Genomic DNA, 26,592 nt, shown 5'->3' with positions numbered 1-26,592 from the left:
TGCGTCAAAGTATGTCTTAAGGACATTAAAGTTTTTTTTCCTTCAAGTGTCCACTCGCATGCACCCTTCCCAGAACAACATAATGGCAGACCGCTGTCAGAGCAGGAACAAAGTCTCAACCAGCATATTCACTCACCCACACGAAGTCACAACTCAAGAATGTCTTCAGAACAGGCTGTTCATTTGGTGACTAACCTATAGCCCTCACTTAAAAAGGCAAATCTACTTAATGACCAAAAAAAATCCACACCCACTTCATTTTTAGCCACTTTGAGATACTGGCAGAAATCACAGTGAGAATGGAGGGGAAAATAAAGCCCTCAGCACTAAGCAGCCTGGGTTTATCTATGAGCAAAGCAGTCAAAAGCTGCGGCCAGTGCAGCAATCCACCCCAGCAGCTTCTGGTAAAAGCAGGGCTTGTTGTCACTGCCAGTTGCTTACTGTGAATGGAGCACAGGTTATCATACCTTATTTTTCCACTAAAAGTGTATCTGTTACATCAGGCATCAAAAGAACTAACCCACAACAAAACAGGACATGCCAACAGAGGGAATGCCAGCCAGGGCTATGCTAGAACTGGTTCCACTGCCACCTTGGCGCAATACCCTCAAAGATGACCAAAAAGCACAACCAGCCACTTTCATACTTCTGCTTGTTTCCAAACTGAAGGAGGCAAAATCCCACAATGGCAACTACCCTTCAGCTGTTCCACTGTCAAAGCATTTCCAATACCAGTTAGATGCCTAGGAAAGAGTGGCAGAGGTCCTACTGATCTGAAACAGTGGGGGAGGGGAAATATGGAGCTTTAAGTTTACTTCTGAACAGATGACTCACAAATCAACTGTTTCATAGAAGCCCTGAGTTAAGTACAGCATCAGCCTTAATGGCCTTTCCATTATCTAATTCTGAAGACCTCCACCACCATAGACAGTTTTGGACTCTCACTCAAAGCTAAACTCTGTGGGGTGTTTTGTGCCGCTGCACTCAGTGAGAAGCAACCTACAGCTCAGAAGGGAGGAAAATGGAAAGCAGGTTCAGCTTCCTGCTGAACAATAACCAACCAGGCACATCCCTTCCTGAGGGAAGGTTGAAAGGTGCACAGATCCACTGTCTTCCCACACTTATCCTTTTCCAGAACACAAAAGACAAATATGAAAACAAAATTAAGACAACAGTTCGAAGCTTTGCAGCCCCAATCTGATAAGAGTATCCACTTAGTCTAGTTTTCAAAGGAAGAATGTTCTACGTAGTTAGGGTTTACATGTTAGGATAACCAGGATTTGTTATCCTCCCCCCCATTCTTTTCAACATTTGAACCCTTCGGTCAGTTTTAATCACATCTTTCCATGAAGTAGAGTCTTAAGTATGAGGCTGTCCTGTTTTTCCATTATTATTACAAAAAAGGAGAAAAGTTTATCAATAGACAGCAAAAGAGAAGTTACAGAACAAACTTGATCTTTCCAGACATCAGACAAGGCAGTCACTAAACAAAGCTACTAGAAGCCAGAATTATCAGTTTTCCAGCTTACACAGCTACTATTATTGCCCAGAACCATGCCCATGACCCGCAACAGCTTCAGGCTGTTATTTTTGCTGGCTAGTTTTGATGTTGTAAGACTCAGCCCCCATTTTAACAGAGATACAAGTGGGTTAAGAATTGCTGTTCTCTGTCCCTGTGGGAAGGGAACCTTTAAAGCAGGTCTGCTTTTTTATGCCTTTGAGCCCCACTCAGCATGAACAATGAAATTGGTCTATTTATTTTCATTTAACATTTAAAAAGAGAGCCCCAAGGTTTCATATAATTAACCTTACAAGCAACACATCCAGCAGCATAATGCTAATAGGCCAATCAGTTAAACTTAACTAACCAGAAGCATTTATCACCTTCAATTATTTAATTCAGTCCATTAACAAAATGGAAACATGTTCCAAAAATCACACCCCAAAATGGATTTCCTCCATTAAGTCCTTAAGTCTCCTGTCAGATGAACAGCATTCACCTTCACAACACCTACACCAGGGGGCCAAGTGTTATTTGCACCACTCTAGAGGGGGAGACAGTCAGAGCTGCACAAAGAATGCATGACAGACACAGGATTAGAGTCTAGGGCATAGCTCTGACTGTGCCCCTTAGGTCTCACACTTGCATCCTCAGTACTGGAGCTCCCTTTTTGTCTTGCTTTCTCATGCTTTCCATTCCTGCCTTACCTCTTTCCTTCACCCTGGGCCTCCCCTCCAAAACAGTGATGATCTCAAAGATTATTAGTAGTACTATCATCGTAATTTTATGCAAGAAAGTTTTCAAAATATTTTTGGCCATGAAGAATTAAAGGCTCAAGCACAGATCTGCCCAGTTTGTTACAGGCTACACATAATGTGTAAAAGGCTTTGCCTCACCTGGTGACCATGAAGAGTATACAGAAGTCTTCCTTCCAGCAAGTCCAGAATTTTAAGAGTTGAATCATTGGAAGCAGTAACCAGATAGTTTCCAGAGGGGTGAAAAGACAGACTGTTTACCACTGCACTGTGCACTACAGATGGAAAAAACATATATAATAGTCACTGAGACCAGTTTACATAAGCCCAAGGCAAAAGAATAAAATAAAGTACAAGTACATTCCAATTTTCTGTTATAAAGTTCAACAGGAAAATTATCATGGGAGAAACATTCCACAAAATCTCTTCAAAGCACTGGCGAAGAAGGGCAGTACTCAATTCTTGTAAAAATAGGCACTACTTTATTGAAAAGAAAAAAGCTTTGCCAATTATTCTGGGAGATTTAAGGCTACAAAAGCTTCCAGCATAGCCCCAAAATGTAAATATATGCAAAGTGAGCTATATGATTCTGTGAAAGAGCTGGACATTGACAAATTTTACTATTGTGGATCTGTTCTTCTCGCTCTCAAGTCATTCTAGAATAAAATCTATATGCTGGTGCATTAAGATGATGACTGAAATTACAATGAAAGAAAAACTGAAGCTTGGCATTGCACAGGTTCTTCTGTTTTCCTACCCAACTCTAACCAGGATTGGGTTTAAGAGGAACTAGGAAAGAAGAATCAGCAACTTGAAAATGGACCAGTATAAGCAGTATTTCTTCAGACATCCAGTTTGACTCACCGAAAATTTAAAACAAGTATGAACAGACAAACTATCAAGGGTATGAATTTCCAATAAATTAATCCTTCCTGTATGAAGATTAAGAGTTATTTTGAAAAGAGCTAAAGAAAACGCTCTAGCAAAAAAGTCAAACTACACTTAAGTTCACTGTAACATTAAACATCTAACTAATGTAGGGCTTTTTCCCCCCTCCCTGAACTTCTACAAAACAGGCTATTGAACATATTTATTTATGAGAAAAAGCAGTACATTACACATGCATAGCTTGCTGAGCATGTCTGACATTAAAGAATACTAAGACTATGCCTGAAGAGGGTTTTAACTATCAAATTATTCTCAATTATACTCTGTGTCCTCCAAATGCCCTGGTATCTTGAATCTACTCCTAGTAATACATCCCCTTCTCAACTAAATTTACAGTCCCTTGAGAGTCTACTGTGCATTTCAAATCCAAACTGCACATCAAAAAACCTCAGAATAAATTCTGAAAGACAAAAGAACCAATTTTTTCTTTCCCCCAGATGTTGATTTTAAGCAGAAATCTGAAATAATCTTGTTCAGTTGTAAAACAGAATGCATCTACTTTTGAAACTCTCAGGAACACGAGATACCTCAGCTTAAGTTCTGAGAACAAGTTCTTGACCTGTATGACTAAGAAAACACCTTACCACAGGTAACTTCTGAACAGTTACTCTTGTTGGTGAACACTGCTTCTACCACACTGCTAGATCTTCCTGTGTCTCCCCCAGCCCTGTACTGTACTATGTATTAAAGGATAAAAATTCTATGTGGAGTTTTTCCCCCTGAAAGAGTGCCAAATACATTTATCCTTCGAAAGTTTTATTCTGAATGATTTGTAATATTCCTCACTCCATTAGTGTCTATATATTCAGGTAAAGGCAAACATATTTTCTTGACTAAGGCAAGTCCTGAAAAGAATCGCACAAATTAATATATCCTCCAAGTTCCAGACAGCAAATAAAGTATTTCCAGCTTCACCAAAAAACCTTTTCATAATCAAAAGAAATCACACAGACTGTGGCTGTATAAGCAGTCACAGCTGCTGCATCTGAGGAGTTCCTGGCTGTCATAAGCTCAGAGAAAACTTCACCTCTCCTCTGTCAAACCAGCTCATACCTCCCACCCGACCATTCACAACACCTCTGCAAAAACTTGCCTACATGTCCTGCAACCTCAGTTGATTTCATCTGGCAAACAACAAATCCGGTGCAGCATGAGGTGGCATCTCCCAGTGACTTGCTGCTACAAGCCTACCCTTCCACTAGCCAAGCCCTAGAAAAATAACAGTCAGGTAAGGGACTTAGACTGGGGGGTTAACAACTAAAACTGAGTCATGCCAGCCTACAGAGTGACTGAACATAACTGTCCCAAGTCTGACAGTACTAATTGTATGTAAACAGTGAATGCAACACCTTAGTAAACACCAGTGAGAAGATAAATTAGGATGGACTTGAAATAATCACAGTCCCTAGCAAAGGGAGAACTGCTATCCAGCCCCATCTGAACTGTGTAAGAGTACCAACTGTTCTTTTTAAACACAGTTGTTAAAAAAAAAAAAAAAAAGAGCTGTTTTCAGATCTGCAACAGAGGTGCCCCACACACAACTTTGCACAGGGCAAAAATGTCAGGTGATAAACATCAGCCATTTTTGTAGGGGGATGATCTGCTGTACGAAAATATTAGTGCCAAGTAGAAGACTGAATAAAGCATCTGTCTGTTCTGTACAGTAAGCGTGACCAGAGCATACTTTACTTCGCTAAAAAAAAAAAAAAAAAAAAAAAAAAAAACCCCAAACTACACACTACACACAATACAAAAGTTTTGCAGTTTGCTCTCTACCTCCAACTTTCCTGGAAACTTTCTTGTCCTGGCGACAAGAGCAACACTACTAAAAGACTAATCAGTTTTGGAAAACAACTGGCAGGGCTACTCATCTATTAACTCCTCCATGCAACTTAATCTTTAAAATGGATTCCCTTGACATGAGGCAGCTGGAACCAAAGGAAAAGATGCCATCTAGTGGGACTGAGACAGCAGCTTCATATAGGACAGCCACAAAGCTAAACCCGGTTTAGCCAAAAGGCACGGGTATAAACCCTTAGAAGACTGGGACTTAACAAACACATCTCCAGAACACATTAAAAACGCATCAGTTTGCAGCCACAGGTGCATGCAATGAGTGCATGCAGGTACCACTGCAATTGTAGGTCTCTTTGGCCTTTATGACTATTTCTAGTTCAAAGTTTAATAGACAATTAGGATTTATATAGTAGCTGTTAAAAATAACACTCATAACAGGAAAAAGATCTCTTCAATAGCAAGTGTGTCAGACTAAAATGCCATTCAGTAAGGGTGGGATACAGGGGAAATGTGTAATTCCAAGACAAAAAATAAACCTGGCAGCCAAACCTAAACCACACTAGATTCAGACAATTTAATAGCAGTAAGTGGAAAGCAGGAAGAGACGATTTTTTGAGCCAAGTTATACTGTGGCTGGAAACACACTGCAGATCTTGCCACTGTTGAAAAGCTGATAAAGTAGGTTAAAGGACAATCTGACACTGTTCAAGTATTTAAACACACTACCTATTTTAGCAACAAGACTTCAAGAGGGCATTTCCAACTATTGATATGGGTCACAAGTTAACAATACTTATTACACAAAGAATTACACTTCAGTATTCATCGTTGTAATTGTACCAGCTCTATACTGATGACTTGGAACAGTCATTAGAAGGCTTGATTTCCATTGGATCTTGTTAACTATCAGAGAACTGGGAGTGATTCTGAGTCCGTAAGAATAACTGAAGAAATAAAAAAATAAATCACATTATATGAGAGTTCAAGGAGCTCAGGCAGGATTCCAACTGAAGAATAATTCAAAGACTGCTCAGCTTGACTACGCAGGGAGAATACACTTGAGAGGACCACACCACAAGCCAAGAATAAAAGCACAGTGCAAGTCCAGGAGACTGATGCTAGAAGTAAGGAGTAAGAGTTTATTTTTTTTCCTACTCAAGAAAAAACCCTGTTCCAATGATAGTGGTGTCACCATCAGTGCTTAATAGTCAGATCAGATGATCATAATAGTGTTTCCATCTATATGCAAACAGCAGAAGAACAGCCCTCTACATACAGAACTACAAAAGCATTCTGAAGTTATTGCCAGACTGTTTCTATTCCACAGCAACCTCTTTTTGAGGAGCTTTTATTTTCTTTTTTATGGAATCCAAATGACTTCCATGATAATAGTTTCTCTGCAGACAACCTGCATTTGCTTTGGGATGAGTAACCACCATCGCTCTCATCTACCAGAAGTGGTCTAGTCTTTCACAGGTTGCTGTGAAGGAAGACAAACCAAAGAACTCTGCTCCTTAAACATCACTCCAGTTTCTCTGCCTTTCTGTATCAAGGGAAACTACAGAACTTTTACTGAGAGCCTGTAAATTCTTTCGCCACCCTGTGAGTAAAGGGATACACAGTCAAAAGCACCTTAAAAAGTGATTCTTGTTACGTAAAGCCAGCAGAAGCTTTAATTTAGAACTCAAAAACTAACTTGTAAAGTTAGCAGGAATCAACCACAAGCTATTTTACTACGTATTTTCTGCCCAGCATTCAGTTGTGAGGCTGTGGCAGCAGGAACCGACAGTATTTGATGCGGATGGCAGAAAGAACACAGCAAGCTCCAGCCCAGTACCTCTGATCTGCTTTACTAGCATGCCAGAAGCAGTCTTTGTGAAAAGTTAACAAAATTAAGTTTAACAAGCTATCTATAGTGGAAACAGTACTTGAGAATGCATGGATTTACAAAATACTACAGCAGCCTTAAGAATTGGTAGAGTAAAGGAAAGAAAAGCCTCATTTAGGCTCAGGAAACTAATATTCACAAAATGGGACAATCAAACTCACAAGGAACTTGCAAGGCCAGGAAAGCACATTTTTCGTACCCAGTTCTACCAAACAGCAGCACTAATCAGTTTGACAAGAACAGGTAATGGCAGAAGATGCCATTTGGAAAGGGGTGGGCGTGGAGATTCAGACTCCTAAATATAAAAACTAGCTAATCCAAGGACAAGCCGATCTGGACAAGTCATAACAAGGTCAAAACTAATTCTAGAAGCTGAAAACCAGATAATGCAGGAGGAACCATAAACAAGGATCATGGTATAGAAATGCAATTGATTGATTTTGGTTTTCCTCTTTTGTTAACTTTTCCTAATTTTCTCACAGAGAACTTAACCTTTTGCTTTGCCGGAATGCATCTGACTTGTCCCACAGGCTTATACAGAGGCAAAGACCACATCCTTTTCACTACACATCATCTCAAAATCAGTGAATACGAACCAAGTGGCACCACAAATAACACCCACGCACACCTGCAACATGGTTGCAGCACTGAGGCTTTTTTGCTTTTTTATGGTGGATAGTGGAGGAGAAATCAGAATAGAGTTGGTTCTCACCAACATGTGAGAATCAGTCTTGGAGCGAACACAAAACGAAGCATGATACTTGGTGAAAAAAGGCTTCCACTGGCAGGCCTAACCCAGTGCCTTTCTGGAAAAGCAGCAGGTGATGGAGAAACAGTCCTTGGACTTCAGAGCAATTCATATCAACACATGGAAAGGTCCACCTTTTCTAAGATCTTAACTTGCCTTGATAATGCTGAAGGAGTCTATTCATCCTAACGTCCCACACCTTCACTGTGTTATCTGTACCAGCCGCAGCAATGCATGTACCACTGGGATGAAAATCCACATGATTCACAAACCTGTAAATTGCAGTTAAATCCAATTGTTTACATTCAACTCTTGCTAAAGATCAAAAAGATCTTTTCAAGAAGGGAAGCTACATCATGGTGCATTGAATGCTATGGAAAGGAGATAACCTGAAAATGTATATTGCTGAATTCCTCTTAAGGCCTTGCTTATAATCCTGCAGTCTATTTGGTGTATATCTAAGCATACTATCTTCAACGTTTAGCATTTCAGGTGTAGGAGCTATAGGTACAAGCCTCCCAAAATCTGATGGATCCAACTGTCACAACAACATTTTAAAGTGTTCATTTAATGTTTGCATAATATACATCTTTACTAAACAGGATTTCTAGAGCGTGTACAAGACTGAACAGTTATTTTTCTTCTGTTAGGCTTAACTAACTTTAAGGTGGAACTTACTCAATTTGTGTCTGAAATCATATGTTGCCACTTGGAAGGTAGTGAGACCGAGACCAAATTCCTTTCTGGACCTGTATGCAATCAATTTTTATTTTGACCTCAGAAGTAAAGTAAAGCCTTCAGAACCTTCAGTGAAGAGCACCTTTTAACTCCTCACACAACCTATGCCAGAAATTCGATAAAATTAATTATCCTTTAAGTATTCCTGTATCAAATGCTGAGGAAGTTGACATATTTCAACAGGTTGTTTGGACAAGCTATATTCTTAAGAGCACTCAAAAAAATAATGCTGTCTGCATTTGTGTATTACTTGGAAAGAACACAACTTTGTACTTAATTCAATGCAGCAAGAAATTAGGAAGAATTCAGTCTCAGTTCTCTAAGGACTTGCTTTGTGTTTCTGAACAAATTAATTTTTGCTGTGGCTCAATATTCTTGATGAAAAAAAAATCCCAATTCAACAGCTGTTTTTCTGTTACACAGTGTTTTTTAGAATAACCTTGTTATGCAAAAATTTGAGGTTGAAACAAAGCAGTCAAGTACCAATCTACCAATACACTTTTGCTCTTTTAATTTACTTTGACTCAGAGCGAAATAAAAGAGCTTAACATAGCTAGAAGAAGAAATAAAGAATTTAAGCATCTTCAAAAACAAACAAGCATAAAGAAACTAAGGCTAGACGTGCTGGACAGTTACCAAAATATAACCCTTCAGGTTCTAATCTGGGGAAGTCATAAAAAGGTCAAAGCAATACTGGAAGCTCTTTTTGCATCTCATCCTCTGCTGGCTGCTTTTGTAATAGATGCTAATGACTTTTTAAGAGGTAGAAATGATTGCCAGGACAAGGACTTTCGACCATAGTCAGAAAACCAGGTGTACATTCATCAGACATCTCTGTTTCAGAAATCTCAAGAAGGCTGGTCCCCATGCACCACCAGGTACTTACCCCCCATGCTCACAGAAGGAGTGTATACATTCTCTGCTGTTTTTATCCCACAGTTTGACAGTTTTATCATCACTGGCTGAAACTATCAATCGTCCATCAGGAGAGAATCTAAGATAAGAGTTACAGCAATTAAGAAAATCCCCCAAAAGGTGTACAAGGTCAACTGGTTTTGGCCAGTTGTCAAGGTATGTTGGTAAAAACACTTTGCTCTTCAAGAAGTCACGCTGGCATCAGTGAGACTAAAAATTCAATTGCTGTAAGTTGAGAGAGAGAGAAAAAAAAAAAAAAAAAAAAAGCAGCTTTAAGACCTCAAACCATCCCTAATTCCAAAAGTACATAAAATAACCCTCAGGAAAGTCTTGAGTCCAACTTAAGACTTCCTGTCCTCCTTGCTTCAATTTAAGCTTACCTCAAGTTGTTTCTCTACCTTGATTCAAAACAAATCCTACCTTTGCAACAAGCATTCAGGGCACTACAGTTGCTCCCAAGGTAAACAGCTGCAGCAGAAGATCAAATATCATTTGAGCTCCTTACAAGAACATATTAAGCTTCTATCTCAAAATTTCACATACAAGACAGATCAATCCCTCTCTTCAGAGACATACATTTTGCAGGATCAAGACTTGAGTCCCTAACTAGAGATCATCATCATACATACTGCAAAAACATTCTTTCTGCTCTGTAGGCATCTACAGTACTACTGCCCACCACCGCATTCAAGAACTACAACGAACTTTTCACCTACAGAGAAACTGTGGCTTTATCCTAGATGCATATAATGCTTAAAAACTCAGCACAACTGAGATGGACAACTGAAAACCAAACCCAAGACAGTTACCTGGAAATAATGTTTTTATTATGGCAACACTTTCAGCATTTTGGAAGGAGCACAGGTATATAATTTTTAACAAGAGGAACGACAAATCTAAAAGGAACTAAGCTGAAATAACAATTAATCTCATTTTGCTTCTGTTAGCAACTCCAAGATGCAGAAGCCTTCCTACCAAGTAAAACCGAAACAGAGAACAGTCACAAAGCAAGTCTCTGCTTGACAAAGATCACTGAAGAAACACAAAGAGGGTACATAACTATTACCCAAAGGAATCCCTCTGCAGGTTAGCAATATATTTCAGTCACTACACACACCTGAATTATCCTGAATAGAAATGTGTTAGCCAAGATCGTGATACTCAGTCTCTGCCCCATCTCTGTGTGTCAGAAAGCTGTACTTACCTGGCACAGCGAACCCAGTTTATGTGTTGACTAAGTGAGAACAGAAACTTCTGCCTGTGAACCGTCCACACTTTGACTGTTTTGTCATCAGAAGCTGTAACTAAGGACTGGCCATCGCTGGAGAAATGAACACTTCTTACAGTTGCTGTATGAGCCTTGAACACAGTAGATTCTCCTTTGCTATACAGAAGGAAAGAGCACTTTAAAACTGTACAACAGGGCAGCAAGGACAGTATGTACCTGAAAACACAAAACTTCTGTATGCTGAGCAGTGCTATTAATGACCACTTCTATGGGTGCTGCATGTGCTTACATTAGGAAGAAAACACTGATCAACCCCAAACAAACTTACACTTCATGAGCTACACAGACTACATAGCTAAAACCAGTTGGTCCAGTTCAACACTCGAGTCCAATCCAACAGGAAACAACCCATGTTTCCTATAAAGGGGCAGAAGAAGGTGCTGAGGTTCTGTACTGTTACCAGGTCTTTTGCTGCAAGGCAGGTGAGGAGGGAGGTCACAGTTCATCTAGACCAGGGGTCCTCAAACTTTTTAAACAGGGGGTCGGCACGTGGATTAAGTGGCAGGAAGTCATCTGCGGCTGCTTGGTTTCACCACCACCACCCTCCAGTGGGGGGGTTCTGTAAATACTGGGGGATGGATTGAGGATCCTGGGGGGCCGTATCTGGCCCATGGGCCGTAGTTTGAGGACCCCTGATCTAGACAGAGCCAAGCAGGCAACCGCCTTCACAGCTGTTCCTGTAATGGCCCACACTCCAGCTGAGTGCTTGTGATGAAGTATCACAGAAGAAATAATACAAGTGAATTCAGCATGCCTGATGTTGTACAACTTTGAGCAAGCTACCATTAACCCAGCCAGACAAGACAAAAGACAAGGTATTGTTATTCTTCTTTACTCATCACTTCCAGACAAAATGCAAGAGGCATGCTCCTGGCAAATAAACACAAGGCTTATTTAGAGATCCAACGTGCAACATATTTATAGAGATCCAACAGGTATATTTTGGACCAAGAGTCCCACATATCTCCAGTACGTACTAGACTACCAGCAGCTCCACACTCACAGACAGAAGAGAAAAACAGAAAAACATGGTGGGAGCAAATCCTTTCCTCCCTTCTCCATTAGAATCTAACAGGCTTTATACTGAGGCTGAGGACTACTAAAACTGTAAAGGCCAAAAACTCAAAAATAGTACATATCTTCCAGCAATATTCCCTCCCTCCTCAGAAAAGGTCAGAGCTGCCTAATTTTATTTAATCCTTTACCTGCCAGAAGGCAAGGCACAGTAAAGGTTACTTCTCTGGAAAGTTTTCTTTCTGTCCAAAACCACAGAACATACCCAAGTCTGATAAAAACTCATGCAGAAACATGAAATTACAAAATGCTGTCAGGATGGCTTACAAAAAACAAATCCCAAAGCCAGAAATCCACACACCAGGGTAGTATTAGCTCCTTTAGTAACCTATCACCCTTGAAATGGTCTGCAAGTTTCAGGTTCTTTGGAAATAAAGTCCTGGACCACAGACTACGGGGCAGCTTCTCCTTTCCCTCTTAATGACAGTGCAAAACTGTGAAGCCAAAGGTCTCAAACCTGATTTAACATCTTCGTTGTTGTATTTAGAGAAGGTAAATTGACAAAGAAAACTAAATAAACACAGATTAAAGGTGCCATGCACCAAGGTATCCACAACTAGCATAGCAATAACCCTTTCCACACTGGCCCTTTTCTGACATGACAGCTACAGGTGCAATTTCGACCACAGAACTCACATGCCTAGGCAACCAAGACAGAATCACCCAACACAAGTTCAGTTTTCTCACCACGTACCAGACCCTTCTTAAAATGAGTACATTAGCTTTTAAGAAATCTAACAAGTTTGCACAGTAATTTATTTTCAGCATTGTGTTAGCAGCACAGCCCTGAAGATAGCAAAATGACACCATCAGCCTCTTTCTTAATAGGAGGTTAATAAGCAGCACGGTTAAATTTTAATCATAATCTTCCTTGTGCCTTTTAATGATACATATGCTAACATGTCATTGTGGTAACTCCTTCCAAGAAAGTTAAATTGAAAACTGAAATAATTATAATTTAAACTGGAATCTGCAAATTTTAGTTCTATTTCACTATAAATTAAGATATTTAAAAGCACTTTTATCACAGATTTTAAAAAGTTGCTTTCAGAACCTATCAGTTCCACAGCAGAGATTACTATGGCTTAATAGATCATCAAATAAAGCTTCCAATGGGTAATCATAACCATAAGAACTCATCAAAAATACACAACTAGTAATGCTTTCCCAGGTTCCTGAAGCAACAAGTGCATTTTAAAGTTGGGGTACGATTTTTGTGTGGCTTTGCTGGTTCTGGTTTTTAAAAATCCCTTTTATTTGCCAGGTCTGCTTCTGGACACAATCTTTTAGTCTTTGACAGCAGCAATTTACAAGCTTACAAGGAAAGGAACCTCCAATACCTTTTTATATGCCTGTCCTTTCAGAAAAAATAATCCCACTGTTTAGTGTGGGAACCAAGAGACCAGAGGAAACACTAGCAGTTGCTTTTCTGCATATTAGCTGAAAAAATCTCATTACTTGCAGCAAGATTAAGTCTTCAAGCAGAAGTTCTTCAGCAGTCTCCTGTTTGCATTGTATTTCAACTAATGTGTTCCATTGCTGAAGACATACAACTTAAAACAATGCACTGCAGAGTAAAACAATAGCAGTTCACATTTCTCAGCCAATGGCTGCCAAGGACTTGACAAATGTTAACAAATTAAAGCAATTAAACACTACTCAGAAATGCAAACTTCATAATTAGGCTGAGGTACTGAAAACAAATTTTTGTTAATGACATGCAAGCTCATGAAAAAGTCAATACATAATCCAAAGTAGTCTTTTACCTTAGTAATATACCATCATTTACTACCAGTGGAACAAAGAGTTACCAGTTTTAGACCAAGAAACAAAGTTTAAGGACACCTAATCATTTTGCAGACGACTGCAAGCATGCAAGCTAGCAACCTCCACACTGCTCACAGAACAGGTTTTTCCATCATTAAACCTCCACTTGTGTTTCAGCATCTTGTTTAACACTGGTAGAGAAGCAAAGGATCAATTTGCTAAGCGGAAAGACAGACTGGGGGAGAAAGCAGAAGAAAAATCCAGCAGCTCACCACTGATTAACTACATTAGCATAAGAAGTTAATACTGACTTTACAAAGGGTTTTAGTTTTGTTTCCAATGCAATTTCAAGATCACATTACCTCTCCGCTGCTAGAGCTGTCACATAAAATGGTTCTTCTTTCCCTCAAACAGATCCCAGTCTCATAGCTGGAGAACCGCTATCAAGAAGCAAGGAGAAATCCTAAACCAGAGTTCAGAAAGAGACACAGAAGGGAATAGATACTTACATACTGGGAATCCATAAACGGACTGTTTTGTCTCTAGAGCCTGAAGCCACCAGGTGACCAGAAGGTGAAAACTGAACACACATCACCGCATCTTTGTGGCCCACAAAGCGATAGGCTCTCATCTGAGGTTTCATACTCCAGATCATCAGGCAGGAATCCATCGAGCCACTTGCTGAAATAAAAAGGAAAAACAAAACCACACAAAACCAAACTTGGATTAGTTCTTCTCCAATTACACTGAAAGTACATTTCACACTCAGTTCACCATCACGGTTTCCAGCAATCTCATGTACATTGTCCTTGAAGCTTCACCAATGCATTGCACACTATTTCATTACTAATTAAAAAAAAAATCAGTCTTGCATTAGCTTGGACTGACAATTTACTTCCAAGAGTCAGGTCACGCAACAGCTGCAGAGGCAAAAGCCACAAAAGCTGCAAAACTTCTTTGAAGTAAATACACACTAAGGAAACACATAGAAGGCCTGTGAATGAAGGTTATTTTCAGCACTTTCTTACTGGGAAGCAGGGGTAGCTACCAGCTGCAGCAGGTTAAATATCAAGTAACATGCTACAGATTAAGCAGAGAAGCCCTGTGACTTGGTGACTTAAAGGCAAACCAGCTACATCTCCCTCCATCACCGATCCCTTGCTTCAAAACATTGATCAAAGTCAACTGAGCAGTTCTTAACAATATATAAAAAATACAAGCTTGCAATGCAATTAGAGCAGTGTGCAGTTTGCTACTAGTTAGCAGGATTTGATGGTAGTCATGAGAGGCCTTACGGAACTATGGATGGTGATGGGCTTGCTCCATCTACTGACACCCACTCTGCCACTCATGCCTACTTCTATACTCAGCTGTGGGAATAAGAAACAACCAACCAACAATCACCACAACTTACCCTTACGCTTGGGCTTCTAAGAAAGCGGTGGAAGAGGGCAAACGCATGCTCCAAAGACTAAGGAAGAGAAAGGGCTGGAGGGAGACCCCAGAGGGCAAAGATTCTACTTAGGGGAACGTGGCCGTTCCCCAGGACACATGCTTCTTTTCCAGTATCTCCCTCAGCAACAAAGGCAAAGGGTCACTTAAGCAGAAGGCAGAATTCAGGTGCACATGCCACATGCATGGAAAGCACAACTGACAACTCCATGACACTGAATTTCATACAAGCTACATCCCCCTCCCTTATCTGACAGGAGCCATACCAGTCCCTGCCAAGAACACCAGGCAACAATTTTCCCAAATGCAAAAGTAAATTCTGCTTCAATCTAAAACTCCCAGGCTGCCCAGGTCCCATCGCTGACTCAGTACAGTGAAAACTGAATGCTGCTCCTACCCTAAGGCCCGTTGTACTGCGTGAAGTCTGTAGCACTGGGGCCCTAGCAATCTGTTAAAGAGCAAACATATGCCCATGGCAACTTAAAAGTCTCAAACAGTGAGAGTAAAAATACCCCTTCAAATCAATTTTAATGCCTACATAACAGAAAAATTTGTAGATTTTCTACAGGCAAATATAGAATATTCACATCTTAGCCTGCCAACAAACCCAAGCTGCACCTGTATCTCTCTACCCAAGCGGGCCATATCTCCAGGGAGATGAGAAAAAGACAGACAAACAAAACCAAGAACAAAACAAAACAGAACAAAAAAACCACCACACACATCAGGTTCTGACATGGCAGTATCATAATTCCAAGATTTCAGTTCATTAATGTTACAGCAAAATACCAAATAGATTTTGCTGGAAACGCCCTTCTAATTCACAGTCATTTCAACACGAAAATAAGTCATCTCTCTTCCTGCTATTGATGTAGGATTAATATATGCCCACTTCAAACATAAACATTCACTATGCATGTCCTCTAAGGGGAAACAAAAACCCTTACATATTTGTCAGTTCAGTTGTTTTTATATTTCATACAGGCAATATCTGTCCTTAGAGATATGAAAATTTAAGGGGAGACAACTGTGTAAAAGTAGATTGAGCACACTGCCTAGTGTCAAGAGATTTGTACATTAGTCATAACTACACTAAGTCATTGTCTGGCAAGGATATTAAGTTGCAATATTGCAGCTTCCCCAGGACTGATGTTAAAAAATTCAAGGGAATTAATGCTCTGACATCTCAATAAAGCACTTCAGTATGATATTGCTTATATGTGACTTGTTGGCAATGACTATTATCCTCACTGGATTGGGCAAGCAATCTAATTGAATAAAAAGACTGCGTCCTCTAGGTTTGGTTGTTTTATTGCAGGGGACAAGGGGCAATGGGGAAAAAGAACTAGAAACTCTCATAAGACTCAAGTACACACAACTCATCCAACAGTAACTAAAAAAGAGAAAAGTCTTAGAATTTGTTCCCTTTCTTACCTGATCTCATTGACTAAAAATATCAAGAGCAATTATCTCATGGTGTAGATGGAGGCAGCAAAGGCCCCATACTACTTCTGAAAGGCCATTCAAAAGCAATGCTGAATTACATTCAGAGCACCCTCACTAAACAGAGAGACGCACTGACTGTATAGTTTTAGGGATACACAAACAGAATCACAGACACAGAGCAATCTCCAGCTCTGCAAGGATGCAGGAAGTGGGCAGGAAAGATAGCAGACAAAAATAAAAACAGCAGTAGGGAGAGAGGGGGTCCAAGATGCATTTGATTCATCTACATTTCCTTGCAGCTTCCAGAGCGTTGTGTAGGTTGCAAGATCCAAAATAGGATTACTACCTGCTAGACTGCTGCATTTCAATTTACTCATGCCTACTGCATGCACTGCCCACCAGGTGTATTGCCTCAAATTATCATTTCTGCAAGCCAAAGCAATGTCCACCATGCCACACAGACTGAACAGTGACTTCACAAAAAGCCAAACCCCTCCCCAGTTCCTACGCAATGCACACAGTGGGTTACTGAATAGCAACTGGGACACAAGCCTTGACATAAGCACAGGCAGCTGTCTAAAGAGGAGACAGGAAGATAGAGAAGAAAAAGTAAGGTTTTACCTTAAGCTGACTGCATGGTAAAGCCAAGTATGTGAAATGATAAGCAATGGTAGCTGTCCCTAAAACTCTAGCAGGATGCACAAAATCTGCCACCCCTCCAGTTCAACAATAGCATTTTTTTCAAAGCACACAGAAATGTCTATCCTGAAATTCTCCAAAATCTCTTCACCACAAAAACAAGTTCTTTGCTGTTGTAGAGTTCAGTACCTTCACTGCTCCCTCCATTTAACTAAAACAGAAAAATTCTATCATCTGACCACCAAAGCACAAAAAGACAATTTACCCAGTTGTTTCTTATTGAGACTGAAGTCCACGCTAGTGACAGCATCTCTGTGGCCTTTGAAGTGTCTCTCCAGGGACGGATCTTCCTAGAAGACAATAAGGTTCAGACACTATAGATTAAGAACCACCTTCACACAATAAACTCATTTTATTTCTACAAGTGAACCAAGCCATATATTCCTCCCACAAAAGCTAGGCAGAGGTAAGAACACTGCACATCGCAAAATGTGAATTTCATGTGTATTGACAAACCTTAAAAGAGGCAAATTATCCAAGTTGATAACCCCCCTGGATCTCAGGTGGTTTGTATGAATCATTCATGCATCTTTACAACATGCTGCTGGTACAGAGATCCCAAAGCTGACTTTGGAACATATCAGCCATGTCAATGACCACCTGAGCAGGCAGTCAAGCTCAACTTCGTTCTGACAGCTGCTCATCTCAGCAGAGGTGCAGCCAAGAGGCCACTGTTTGCACATAAGGCACAAATTTGCAAGACTTAACACACCTGTTGAAACAGGCAAGTAGAATCAGAATTGCAGCACCACAGACTAACCCACTACCCTTTCCCCACGTCTGGGGAGCACAGCATGTCCCTAAACAGCACCTTGATGCAAAGGCCAAATAAAGCCTGAGGTCAAGGGAAAAAACAACCACAAAGCCACTGAGAGAACCATTACAAGAGGTTGTAACACTTGAAAATTGTCCAGACTTCAGAACAGGCTGATCAGCCTTCAATCGCTCCTCTCCTACACACAGCGTCTGCCGCCCTGGCAATCCCCACCACAGCCTGCCCCTCCTTCGGGCTCACCCACCGCCCCAGCCTGCTCAAACAAGCGCCCAGCCCCAGAATAACGGCTGACCTCCCCCCGCAACACCCACACCAGCCCTCCCCAGATGCAGAGCTCCCCTAACCTGGACCAGTCCCCCCAAGCCAATCCCAGCCACAAGAGCACCCCAAACCCCAGGGCTGCCCCCCAAACCCCAGCAGCATTAAGCTCCCTCCAGCCCAACTCTGCCCCCAGCCCCTCCCAGCCCCAGCTGCTTGATGCCACCGCACAGCCCGCACGCAGGGAGCCGCTGCTGCACGGCCCAACCTCAGCGGCACGAAGCGCCCCCCCAAACCCAGAACTGCCCCCCAGAGCCTTCCCCTGCACAGCCCGGCCCCAGCAACACCAGGCGTTCCCCCCCCGCGCCCTTCCCCCCTCACCTAAAGCACCAGCCTCCCCCACCCCCTCCCCAACCCTGCACCGCGCCCCACACCAAACCCCGAGCCCAGGGTCCCCAGGCACACCCCCCCGAGGCCACGGCCCCCGCTCCACCACCCTCCCAGGCTCCCGGGGGCTGCCCTCCCCCCTCAAGCCTTCCCCTCAGCGGCACTAACCCCCCGGGCCGCCTCAGGCCTCCCCCGTCCCAGCTCAGCTGCCGCTAAGCCCTGCAGCCGCAGCAGGCCCCGGCCCGGCGGCCCCTCACCATGCAGCCGGCGGCCATGACGCCCCCGCGCGCCGCAGTTCAGTTTCCGCGCCTCCCGGGCGCCGGAGCAACGGTTCCTCCCGGCAGCGGGCGCCGGGCCGGAAGGGGCGGGGCGCTTCCGGTTGCGGGTCGCGCCTGGGCGCTGAGGGGCCGCCATTACCCCCCGGCGGCCGTCGCCTCATGGCTGGCGGGCGGGCTTGGCTGGGAAGGCGCCGCACAGGCCTCGCTGTGAAAGCCAGCTCCTCTGAGCGCGCTGGCCCTGCCTGAGGATGCGCACCGGCGTTAGGAAAACCCCCTTCCCTCGCTGTTACGTTACTCGGCCTTTAAGAGCGTGGAAGCATTTTGGCTTTATGATATATGTTAACTCACGTGGTACGCTGCAGTGTAAGGAGGTAGTGAAGCTTTACTGGAGTCTCTGGTACTGCTCATACTTCAGTAAAATGAACTAAAGGATGGCCCAGCGTAAGGCCTGTGCCGTGCAGAAGCTGAGAGCTGTCTGAGGGATGAGGGATACCCCTGGGCAGCTGAGGGAACAGCAGCATCCAAACCTCTCTGACACAGCTCTGAAGCCCTTCCAGCATCAGCGATGACTCCAGAGATGTCTGGATCCATAGACAAGCAGCAAGAATACTGCAGAAATAGTGGCTTTGCAAAATTTTCCTATGACTGGTCAAATAGTATTGTACCTAAATGCTTGAAGGATGTAAGGTCCCAATGTAAAACCACATTTGGGCCTCACTGGCTGGGACACCTTGTGCACAAGTAACTGTTTAGCCTTGTAATTCTAGACTTTGTGCTCTGACCTCTCTCCTTGGTCAGTGCAGGTCAGTTGCAAATTTTCATAACGTAGCACATTGCCCACACCACTGCCAAAACAGCTTTTTTTCATCCCATTATGCCTCTTCCCAGCATAGCTGTTAACACATCAGCAGGAGGTGTGCTTCCTAACTGTGCTGAAGTCAAAGAAAAGCAGAAATGCATGTAATCCTCCTGCCTGCATTTTACAGGCTCCTTGTCAGACCATCAAACGTTGCGTTCCTTCCTCTTCATCCTCTGGGCAGGAGATGTTCCAGTTCACTGTATCTGAATCACTCCTACTTTGTTCATAAATGGAGAGCACTTGCTTGTTTGGAGGCCTTGTGACTTAAAAGTTGAGGATTTTTGCAGAGACTTCATTCTACTGTGGGTTTTGAATTGATTATTTTCCAATTATTAAGGAACTGACAGCTTCATTCAACACATGGGGAATCCTCTAGCTTTTGTTCCAGCACTAACAAAGGGCTGCCAAATTACACAAGTCTGTCTTTGTTGTTGAAAACTGCCTGCCACCGTGTAGGGCAGTGGATGGCCTCTAACATGACACTTCTCAGAGCGCAGCCAAGCAATAAGGAACTTTACAAGATATATTTTAAGCTCTGCTGAAGTTGAACCAGAAATTATTTTACTCCCACTCCTAATCAACAGCAAAAAAGGAAAAGAAGTTTTCCCTAATGTGAATCAGCCCAAGCAATCAAGCTCTCCAATTCTCAGAAAGCAGTCGGTCATGTATTTTGTCTAAATGCATATTTGTGCCTTTTCTAGCTTCCCCCCCCCCTTTTTTTTTTAGATTAATGTCTCTAACTGAAAAGTTAGAAAGGGTTAAAAAACATTTGCTTTCTTAAGGAAAAGCAGAGTCAGGTGGAATGCCTGAACATTTCAAACCTTTTCCTTATCTACCAGGATGTTTTGCTCTGCTTAAGGTCTGAACATACCTCTCCCACCACCAGTTGCAGCTTTTTCTCACCTAAATCAGCCAAAAGCATCAGGCCAGTCTCAGCGTGTGCTGGCTGCACCCATAGCAGTTGTGCCTGGTCCCTGGGGACAGCACTTGTGCCTCCCAGCACCTCCATGCCAGATTCCAGTGAAGGATGCAAATCCCTGCTGAGGTTGTCATCGGTGGGAGGCTCTGTACACTGCTGCCAGCCCACAGTCAATGCCCACACATTGCCTCTGGAGCCTGGGGACACCCCTCGTGGCCACCACAAACCTATACTAGTGTGATCCAAGCTGCCATGGAGCCATGAACACAATCCCATGAATTGGTCTTCTCAAGAAAACCATCCATCCTTCTCCCTCCTGCACTGCCATCCCATGGTTGACAGTCTGCTCGTTCAAAGAAACACTCTCCATTTCCCCCTGCCCTTTGAGTTACTGAGTCGGAAGAGATACATTCCTCCCTCAGACATGGCCTTTTCTGCCCACATAGCTATGGATCTTGGATCTACAAATCTGAAGCAGTTTCCAGCATCACCTAATCTATTCCTCATTAAATTCTTTATCATTTGACTATTAGCTTTTCTTTCTCTGCACAGAAATAAACCAGAACACAGAAAAGACACTAAACATGCTCAAGATGCTAAAGAAGCCCTGTACGATCCATTTTAGAGAAATATGAAGTCAGAAACATGTTGGGGTTGCACTCCCACTTATAAAAGCAGGAAATTGGAACATTTGTTTTTATTGAAGGATTCCACCGCCCAAAAAAACTCCAGCCCACTTTCTAAACGATACACTAGCAGCTTCTATGGTGGCCATGGATGACCACTTACCAAGTACTCAGCCCTAGGATGCTGCATAATACCAACAAGCAGAGGAAACAGCAGCCAGTTAGCAAGACATTCACGCTTGCAGCAGTCCACAACAAATGTCAAAAGAAAAAGAATTAAAGAATATTCATGCCAAGGTCTTTGTAAAAAAAGGGTCCCTCAGGACCAACAGGCACACATCAGGCCTTGTGGTAAGAGGACAGGGTCCCGAGATAGCCCAGTTCAGCCAGGGCAGCACTGGCCAGACTGTCCCAGCATCCCAATATCTTTGTGGTATTGTCTGCCCTGGATTTGGGCTGTGTGGGATTTTCCCGTTTCACCGAAGCCGTGGCGCTGGGAGCCAGCCCCCTCAGTGCTCCAGCCAGGGAGGACTCAGCCCATGTGCTGTCGCCCCGCCACAAGCAGCAGCACCCCGATGTCACCACAGCCTGAAGAGGCACGGCCAGCAGGGTGGCTCCTGCTTTGCTTCAGATGACCACCCGAGGGCAGGCTGAGGCCTCCTCCAGCCTTCAGTTTTCTAAAGATGCTGAAATCAGCAGGGAAATTGGATAATTTCATTAAAGATGAATCATGCCAAACTAGCCAGCTGCTTTGTTAAGACTACCATAACTCTGGGAGAAAAAAAAGTGTTGAGCTAGCCTCTTTCAAATACCACATCCCAGCTTGCAACCTAGATATTTTATAGTAATTTTCAGCAAGTCCTTCCCTGGTGTTATTTGTATGAGCATGAATTTGGAAGGGCCCAGAAGCCCCAGGATCTGCCACCTCCATCTTCACAACAGAGCCTTGTGTTGCCAGCCCTGCCAGGGCTGCGGTCCCTGCACGCTGCAAGACAGCACGCAGCCACATTGGGCAGCAAAGCTACGGCACAGCATCAGACCCACCCAGAATTCAGGTGGGTCATTCTTGCATGAAATTACAGCTAACCTTTGACTTCAAGCCCAATTCAGAAAGCCCTGAACTTCTCGCTAGAGTGAGTGGGTCTAAGTTTAGCAACTAAACTGAATGTTTACTGCTTCTGTATTGCAAAGTGCAGTTCTCACGTGTCCTGTTAATATTTAAACTGCTGAGCACACCATTCTTTATACATACTTTTGCAGTTTTAAGAATATGACAACTGAGGGACAGCATGCTAAGCTTCAGAAAGCCACGATGAGGCTGTTTTCCTGGAAAAGCTGAGGTTCTCAATGAGACCAGTGGTGGGAAGAAGTATTTGCCATCTACAGAGGAAGCACCAAGAGATGTGGAGTTGGTTAAGGCAATGCGCACAAGCTGAGATGGAACCAGTGGCCTCACCCAGGTCTCCCAGTTGCTATCAGCACTCTCAGAACAAGGTCATCCTGTCTCCATGACCACCATGATCCCAGCATGGGCCTTCCACAGCTGTTTTGTGTCCCATCCCAATACAGTGTAGAGATGGAGGCAGTGGCCTTGAGCAACCAACCCTGCAGTGCTTTGGCATATGTCAAGCCTACCAGCTGGGGTGGGACAGCCATCCTGTTATTGCCCCTTTGCATCTGGAGAGCACAGCAGGGATTTAGGCTGCCTAAGCAGACAGCTACAAGGAGCCAAAAATTGCAGGTGAAGATCAATGTAGTCCAGAGATTTGCTGTCCGTACTTCCCTCATTGCTGCGGTGGAAGGAGGCAGCTGCAGACAGTTTAGGCACTGCAGAGGGGACCAGGTCCACCAAGGAGCTCAGCTGATGGCGGCGACATAGTCCCATTGCTTCCATGGGGAGGTGCTGCTTTACGTCAGCTGAAGATGTAGCTTGCTGCCACCTCAGTGATTTTCTCTCTTACTAATGACTTTGTCCTCCCATGTGTGCCAAACCTGTTTATTTATAGCCCACGATTTTTTTCACCCACCTGCCTTTGTGCTTATTACCCTTTCTTACAGAGTTAAGAAAAAGGAGAAAAAAAATCTTTTCCTCAAGTAAATCTCTCACTGACCTAAATGCAAATTTGTTCAAGCAAATTCAGAGAGCTTTGGTCCTGTGTGAGTGAGAGGGGAAAGGGGAGGGGAGCAGACTCTGCTGCTATCAGAGTGGATCTTTACTGCTGCGTAACAACTAGGCAATGAAGCAAAAGCCACGGGAGTTTAAAGACAAAGCTCAGCCAAAGGTCATCTGGCTGTCCTAAGTGCTTGTTATCGGAGCCCTGAAAAGAGGGAGGAAGGTGCCATGAGCTGATTATAGCAACAGCGGGAAGAGGCTGACAGGGCTGGGGGCGCCTGTCACCCTCCTCTGCACTCAGCATACAGGGGCTCTTTGCTGTTGTAAAGCAAAGAGCTGGCAGAGCCTGGGCTCTGATGCTGCTTGGGCCACTAAGAGAAAATTTGCATGTCTCAGATCTGAAGCATGTTCTACGCAGAGAGCCAGAAAGCGCCCCGTTAATTGCAATACCTTATTTTATTTGCTGCCTTGCCTTTGCAGGTGATTTGTACTACTTTCGCTGCTCATTCCTATAGCTGAAATGGTGAGGGAAGGGGTGACAAGGGGACAGGGACATGCCCTGGAGTGGCAGAGGCATATACTTGTACTCCCTGTGTGAAACTATACAATTCTTCAGCCATCGACGAGTGGTGAAAGGAAGGGAGCTCATATGTGCCTACAGCTTCTAGAACTGGCTTAAAGGAGGAGAAAGAGTCAGGAGTGAGAAATCCTGGCAAGCTGGATCCAACCAGAATCCCATCAGCAGCTTCCTGGTCATCTATGAAGTTGTCTCTGACCACTTATGTTGGTTCTGGCATCTTAAGCCACTGTAAGATCTTTGAATCTGTTACACAAATGTAGGTCAAACCTACCTTTAAAATATCTCCCAGTACAGGTGGCCCCAGCTCTGTTGATCTTGCTGACAGAGGGCAGGCAGCTGCTTTCAATTCCAGAACTTTCCCTGCTGTTGCGTGCAGGGGTGAGCAGAGTTCAGACTTCACTGAACTCACAATTGCATCAACCCAGAACCCAAAAAGCACAGAGACTGGTACTAGGAAATTCCTAGCTGTGTTCACTGGAGTGAAGCTGAGGCCTTTTGGATGTGGAGGTCATCACTTGTGGGGCATGTGCCCAGCATCTGCAGCCGGCAGGGGCATTGCCACACAGACCCTGGCGCTGGGGCAGACCTGGTCAGAGCGGGTAATGCTGCTCAGTACAGCACCACCCACTTCATAAACCAGAAAGGTATTATCAGCCTGAACAGTGCTAGAGCAGCGTGCTTTGAGTTCATCTCTCTCCATTAGGCTGCTTTCCAATCAGCATTGATCACTGAGCTGGAGCACATTTGGCCGTAACTTTTAATCCTATAATCTTGTCAAAAATCTTTGTCCCAAAATATCCAAAATCCAGATCCTCCCTCTGCAGATCAGAGAGGGGTATCAGTCTGCCCCTGTTAAAGGGTATGGAGTTTCCACGCCAAGTATTACAGGGGAAGAGCCAAAAGGTTCCACACTCATTCATGCCAAGAACAGGGTGGACAGGAGGATGTTGACCTTTCTAGACGAACTCCAGTCAACGGCACTGAGTTTGGTCAGCAAGGGCAAGCACACAACCATCTAATCCTTCTAAAGCTTAACGGTCCCAGTGGCCTTGCACCTCCTGAAGACCTGTGGCATACAAGGCACGGACTTTGAAAGGATTACGAAGCGAAGATATTTATTGTTAGTTACAGCTTTTATAAGTGCATACTCTGTACATGTGCTGCTAAAAGCATTACTATTGGTCACACTCTACCGTCCATACGCCCAGCCACTGTTCACTATAGGCTACTCTCTGCTGTTCACACTGTTTCCTTATCTTCTAGAGGTGAGATCATCCGGTTTTCTTCTCATACTCCCTCAAAGTTATTTACCTCTTTGCTGCAGGATCACAGCTGCACATTGTCAAAGCAAGGCCACAGTTGCACATATCAATGTCAAAACAACCCACTGTCTTAGTTCCCTACGAAGAACCAGGGTGGCCACCTGCTCTCCTTTCCACACCAGTCCTGCATGCTGAGGAGAGGAATGGCACAGGACCAGGACAGACGACAGAACAAAACCAAGTGTTGGTTGCATTTGCTGCTTTTACATGCTGAAGAGAAGGTTGCATCTGTCTGCAAAAAGTCAGAGCAGCCCTTGTTCCAACCAGCTTTAAGTCTGTGGCATCCGCCTAACCATCTCCCCTGCAGCTTCCTTCTCTCTGAACAGCTGGTAGAGTCACTAAAGCCAAACCCTTCTGCAGTGAATTTAACTGTGTGAGGGGACAGTGGTCCTTTGTATTTCCAAGCCAGTTTGAGGCAGACAGAACCAGAGAGGTGGTGTAGCCCACTGCCAACCACCCAAGCCAGTTGCTTCCTTGCACAGATCATTTCCCCTTCCGACATCTCATCCTCAGAGAGCAAAAGAGGCACCTGGCTGCTCTTCCGTGCAGTACCAACAGCTCAGCCTTTGTTGGACCTCCTGGTGCTACCATGACACTGGTGCATGCTTGTGCCGGGACCTCAGTCTTGGTAAGACCACTAAAGGACAAGTGGGAATATTAAACCCACAGAACTATTTAAGAACAGTGTTTTCCACTGTCCAAACAAGACAAGCAACTAGAAAAAGTTTCTTGTTCATCTTATTATCAACTTTATTTGGCTCCATTTATTACTAACTCCATAGACTCTGTCTCTTGCCAACTCTATTAGATAACCAACTCACACCCTTATTTCTTATGCTGGTGAATGCAAACCACCGCAAGGCATGGCCCGTCCTTCGCGGCATGTGTGCCGGACCAGCTCTCACCAAGCAGCGAACCCCCTGCTCAGCGGAAAGCTTGGGCAGCACAAAGCAGCCTCTGGTTTAGATGCTTCAGTTAAACCCTCTTTGCTAAACTGGACCTTGGTAAATGCTCTTGTCAGAAATTCTTCCTCCAGTCACTGGGTAATGGGTTGCCTCCTCCTGCGGAAAGCTCTACGGTTCAGCCGTACCCCCTGCGGAGTCCCAGGACTTGTGAGCTCCTGGTAGCCTGCCGTGGCCTTGGGAGAATGCCTCTGCAGAGGAGTGACAGGACCTCCCAGCCACAGATGGCATGCGGAAGATGCAACACCAGGGCATGCACCATGCAACCCTCATACTGGCTTTTACTTTCTAGCGCTGAGAAACCAGGCTGGTCTCTGGTGAGAAATGGTTGGTTCTGCTAGGGGTGGATCAGTTGCTTCTGAAAAGTGTTTGGGTGGTGGAACAGGAACTCACCCAACACTGTGCTGTGCAAAGAGGACAGGACAGCTGGAAAAGCGTTATTGCTACAAAGGTTTATTGCCAGCTCTGAAAATTTCTGTGTACTAAAAATTATATTC

The 26,592-nt window shown here is 43.7% G+C and overlaps 1 protein-coding gene across 3 annotated transcripts in view; it reads right to left on the bottom strand.

Annotated features, from left to right (window-relative positions):
- The window catches only part of POC1A (POC1 centriolar protein A), a 59,580-nt gene extending 40,774 nt beyond the window's left edge, over positions 1-18,806 (bottom strand). For 2 of the 3 annotated variants that reach the window (XM_056336158.1, XM_056336157.1), the window contains exons 1-7: positions 18,605-18,624; positions 17,222-17,306; positions 13,929-14,100; positions 10,495-10,674; positions 9,262-9,369; positions 7,794-7,909; positions 2,398-2,531 (exon numbers count right to left, since the gene is read on the bottom strand). In XM_056336158.1, coding sequence (XP_056192133.1) covers positions 2,398-2,531; positions 7,794-7,909; positions 9,262-9,369; positions 10,495-10,674; positions 13,929-14,089 — 699 coding nt within the window. In that variant the 5' untranslated portion in view covers positions 14,090-14,100; positions 17,222-17,306; positions 18,605-18,624. Of the gene's footprint in view, positions 1-2,397; positions 2,532-7,793; positions 7,910-9,261; positions 9,370-10,494; positions 10,675-13,928; positions 14,101-17,221; positions 17,307-18,604; positions 18,625-18,693 lie in introns of those variants that run through there. The other variant, XM_056336159.1, reaches the window with a different exon arrangement.
- Positions 18,807-26,592: the final 7,786 nt, after the last annotated feature.

The sequence above is a fragment of the Falco biarmicus genome, chromosome 4 (assembly GCF_023638135.1).
Source record: "Falco biarmicus isolate bFalBia1 chromosome 4, bFalBia1.pri, whole genome shotgun sequence".
Taxonomy (NCBI): Eukaryota; Metazoa; Chordata; class Aves; order Falconiformes; family Falconidae; genus Falco; species Falco biarmicus.
Note: the sequence above shows the minus strand (reverse complement) of the source record. Positions and strands in the feature narration are given on the sequence as shown.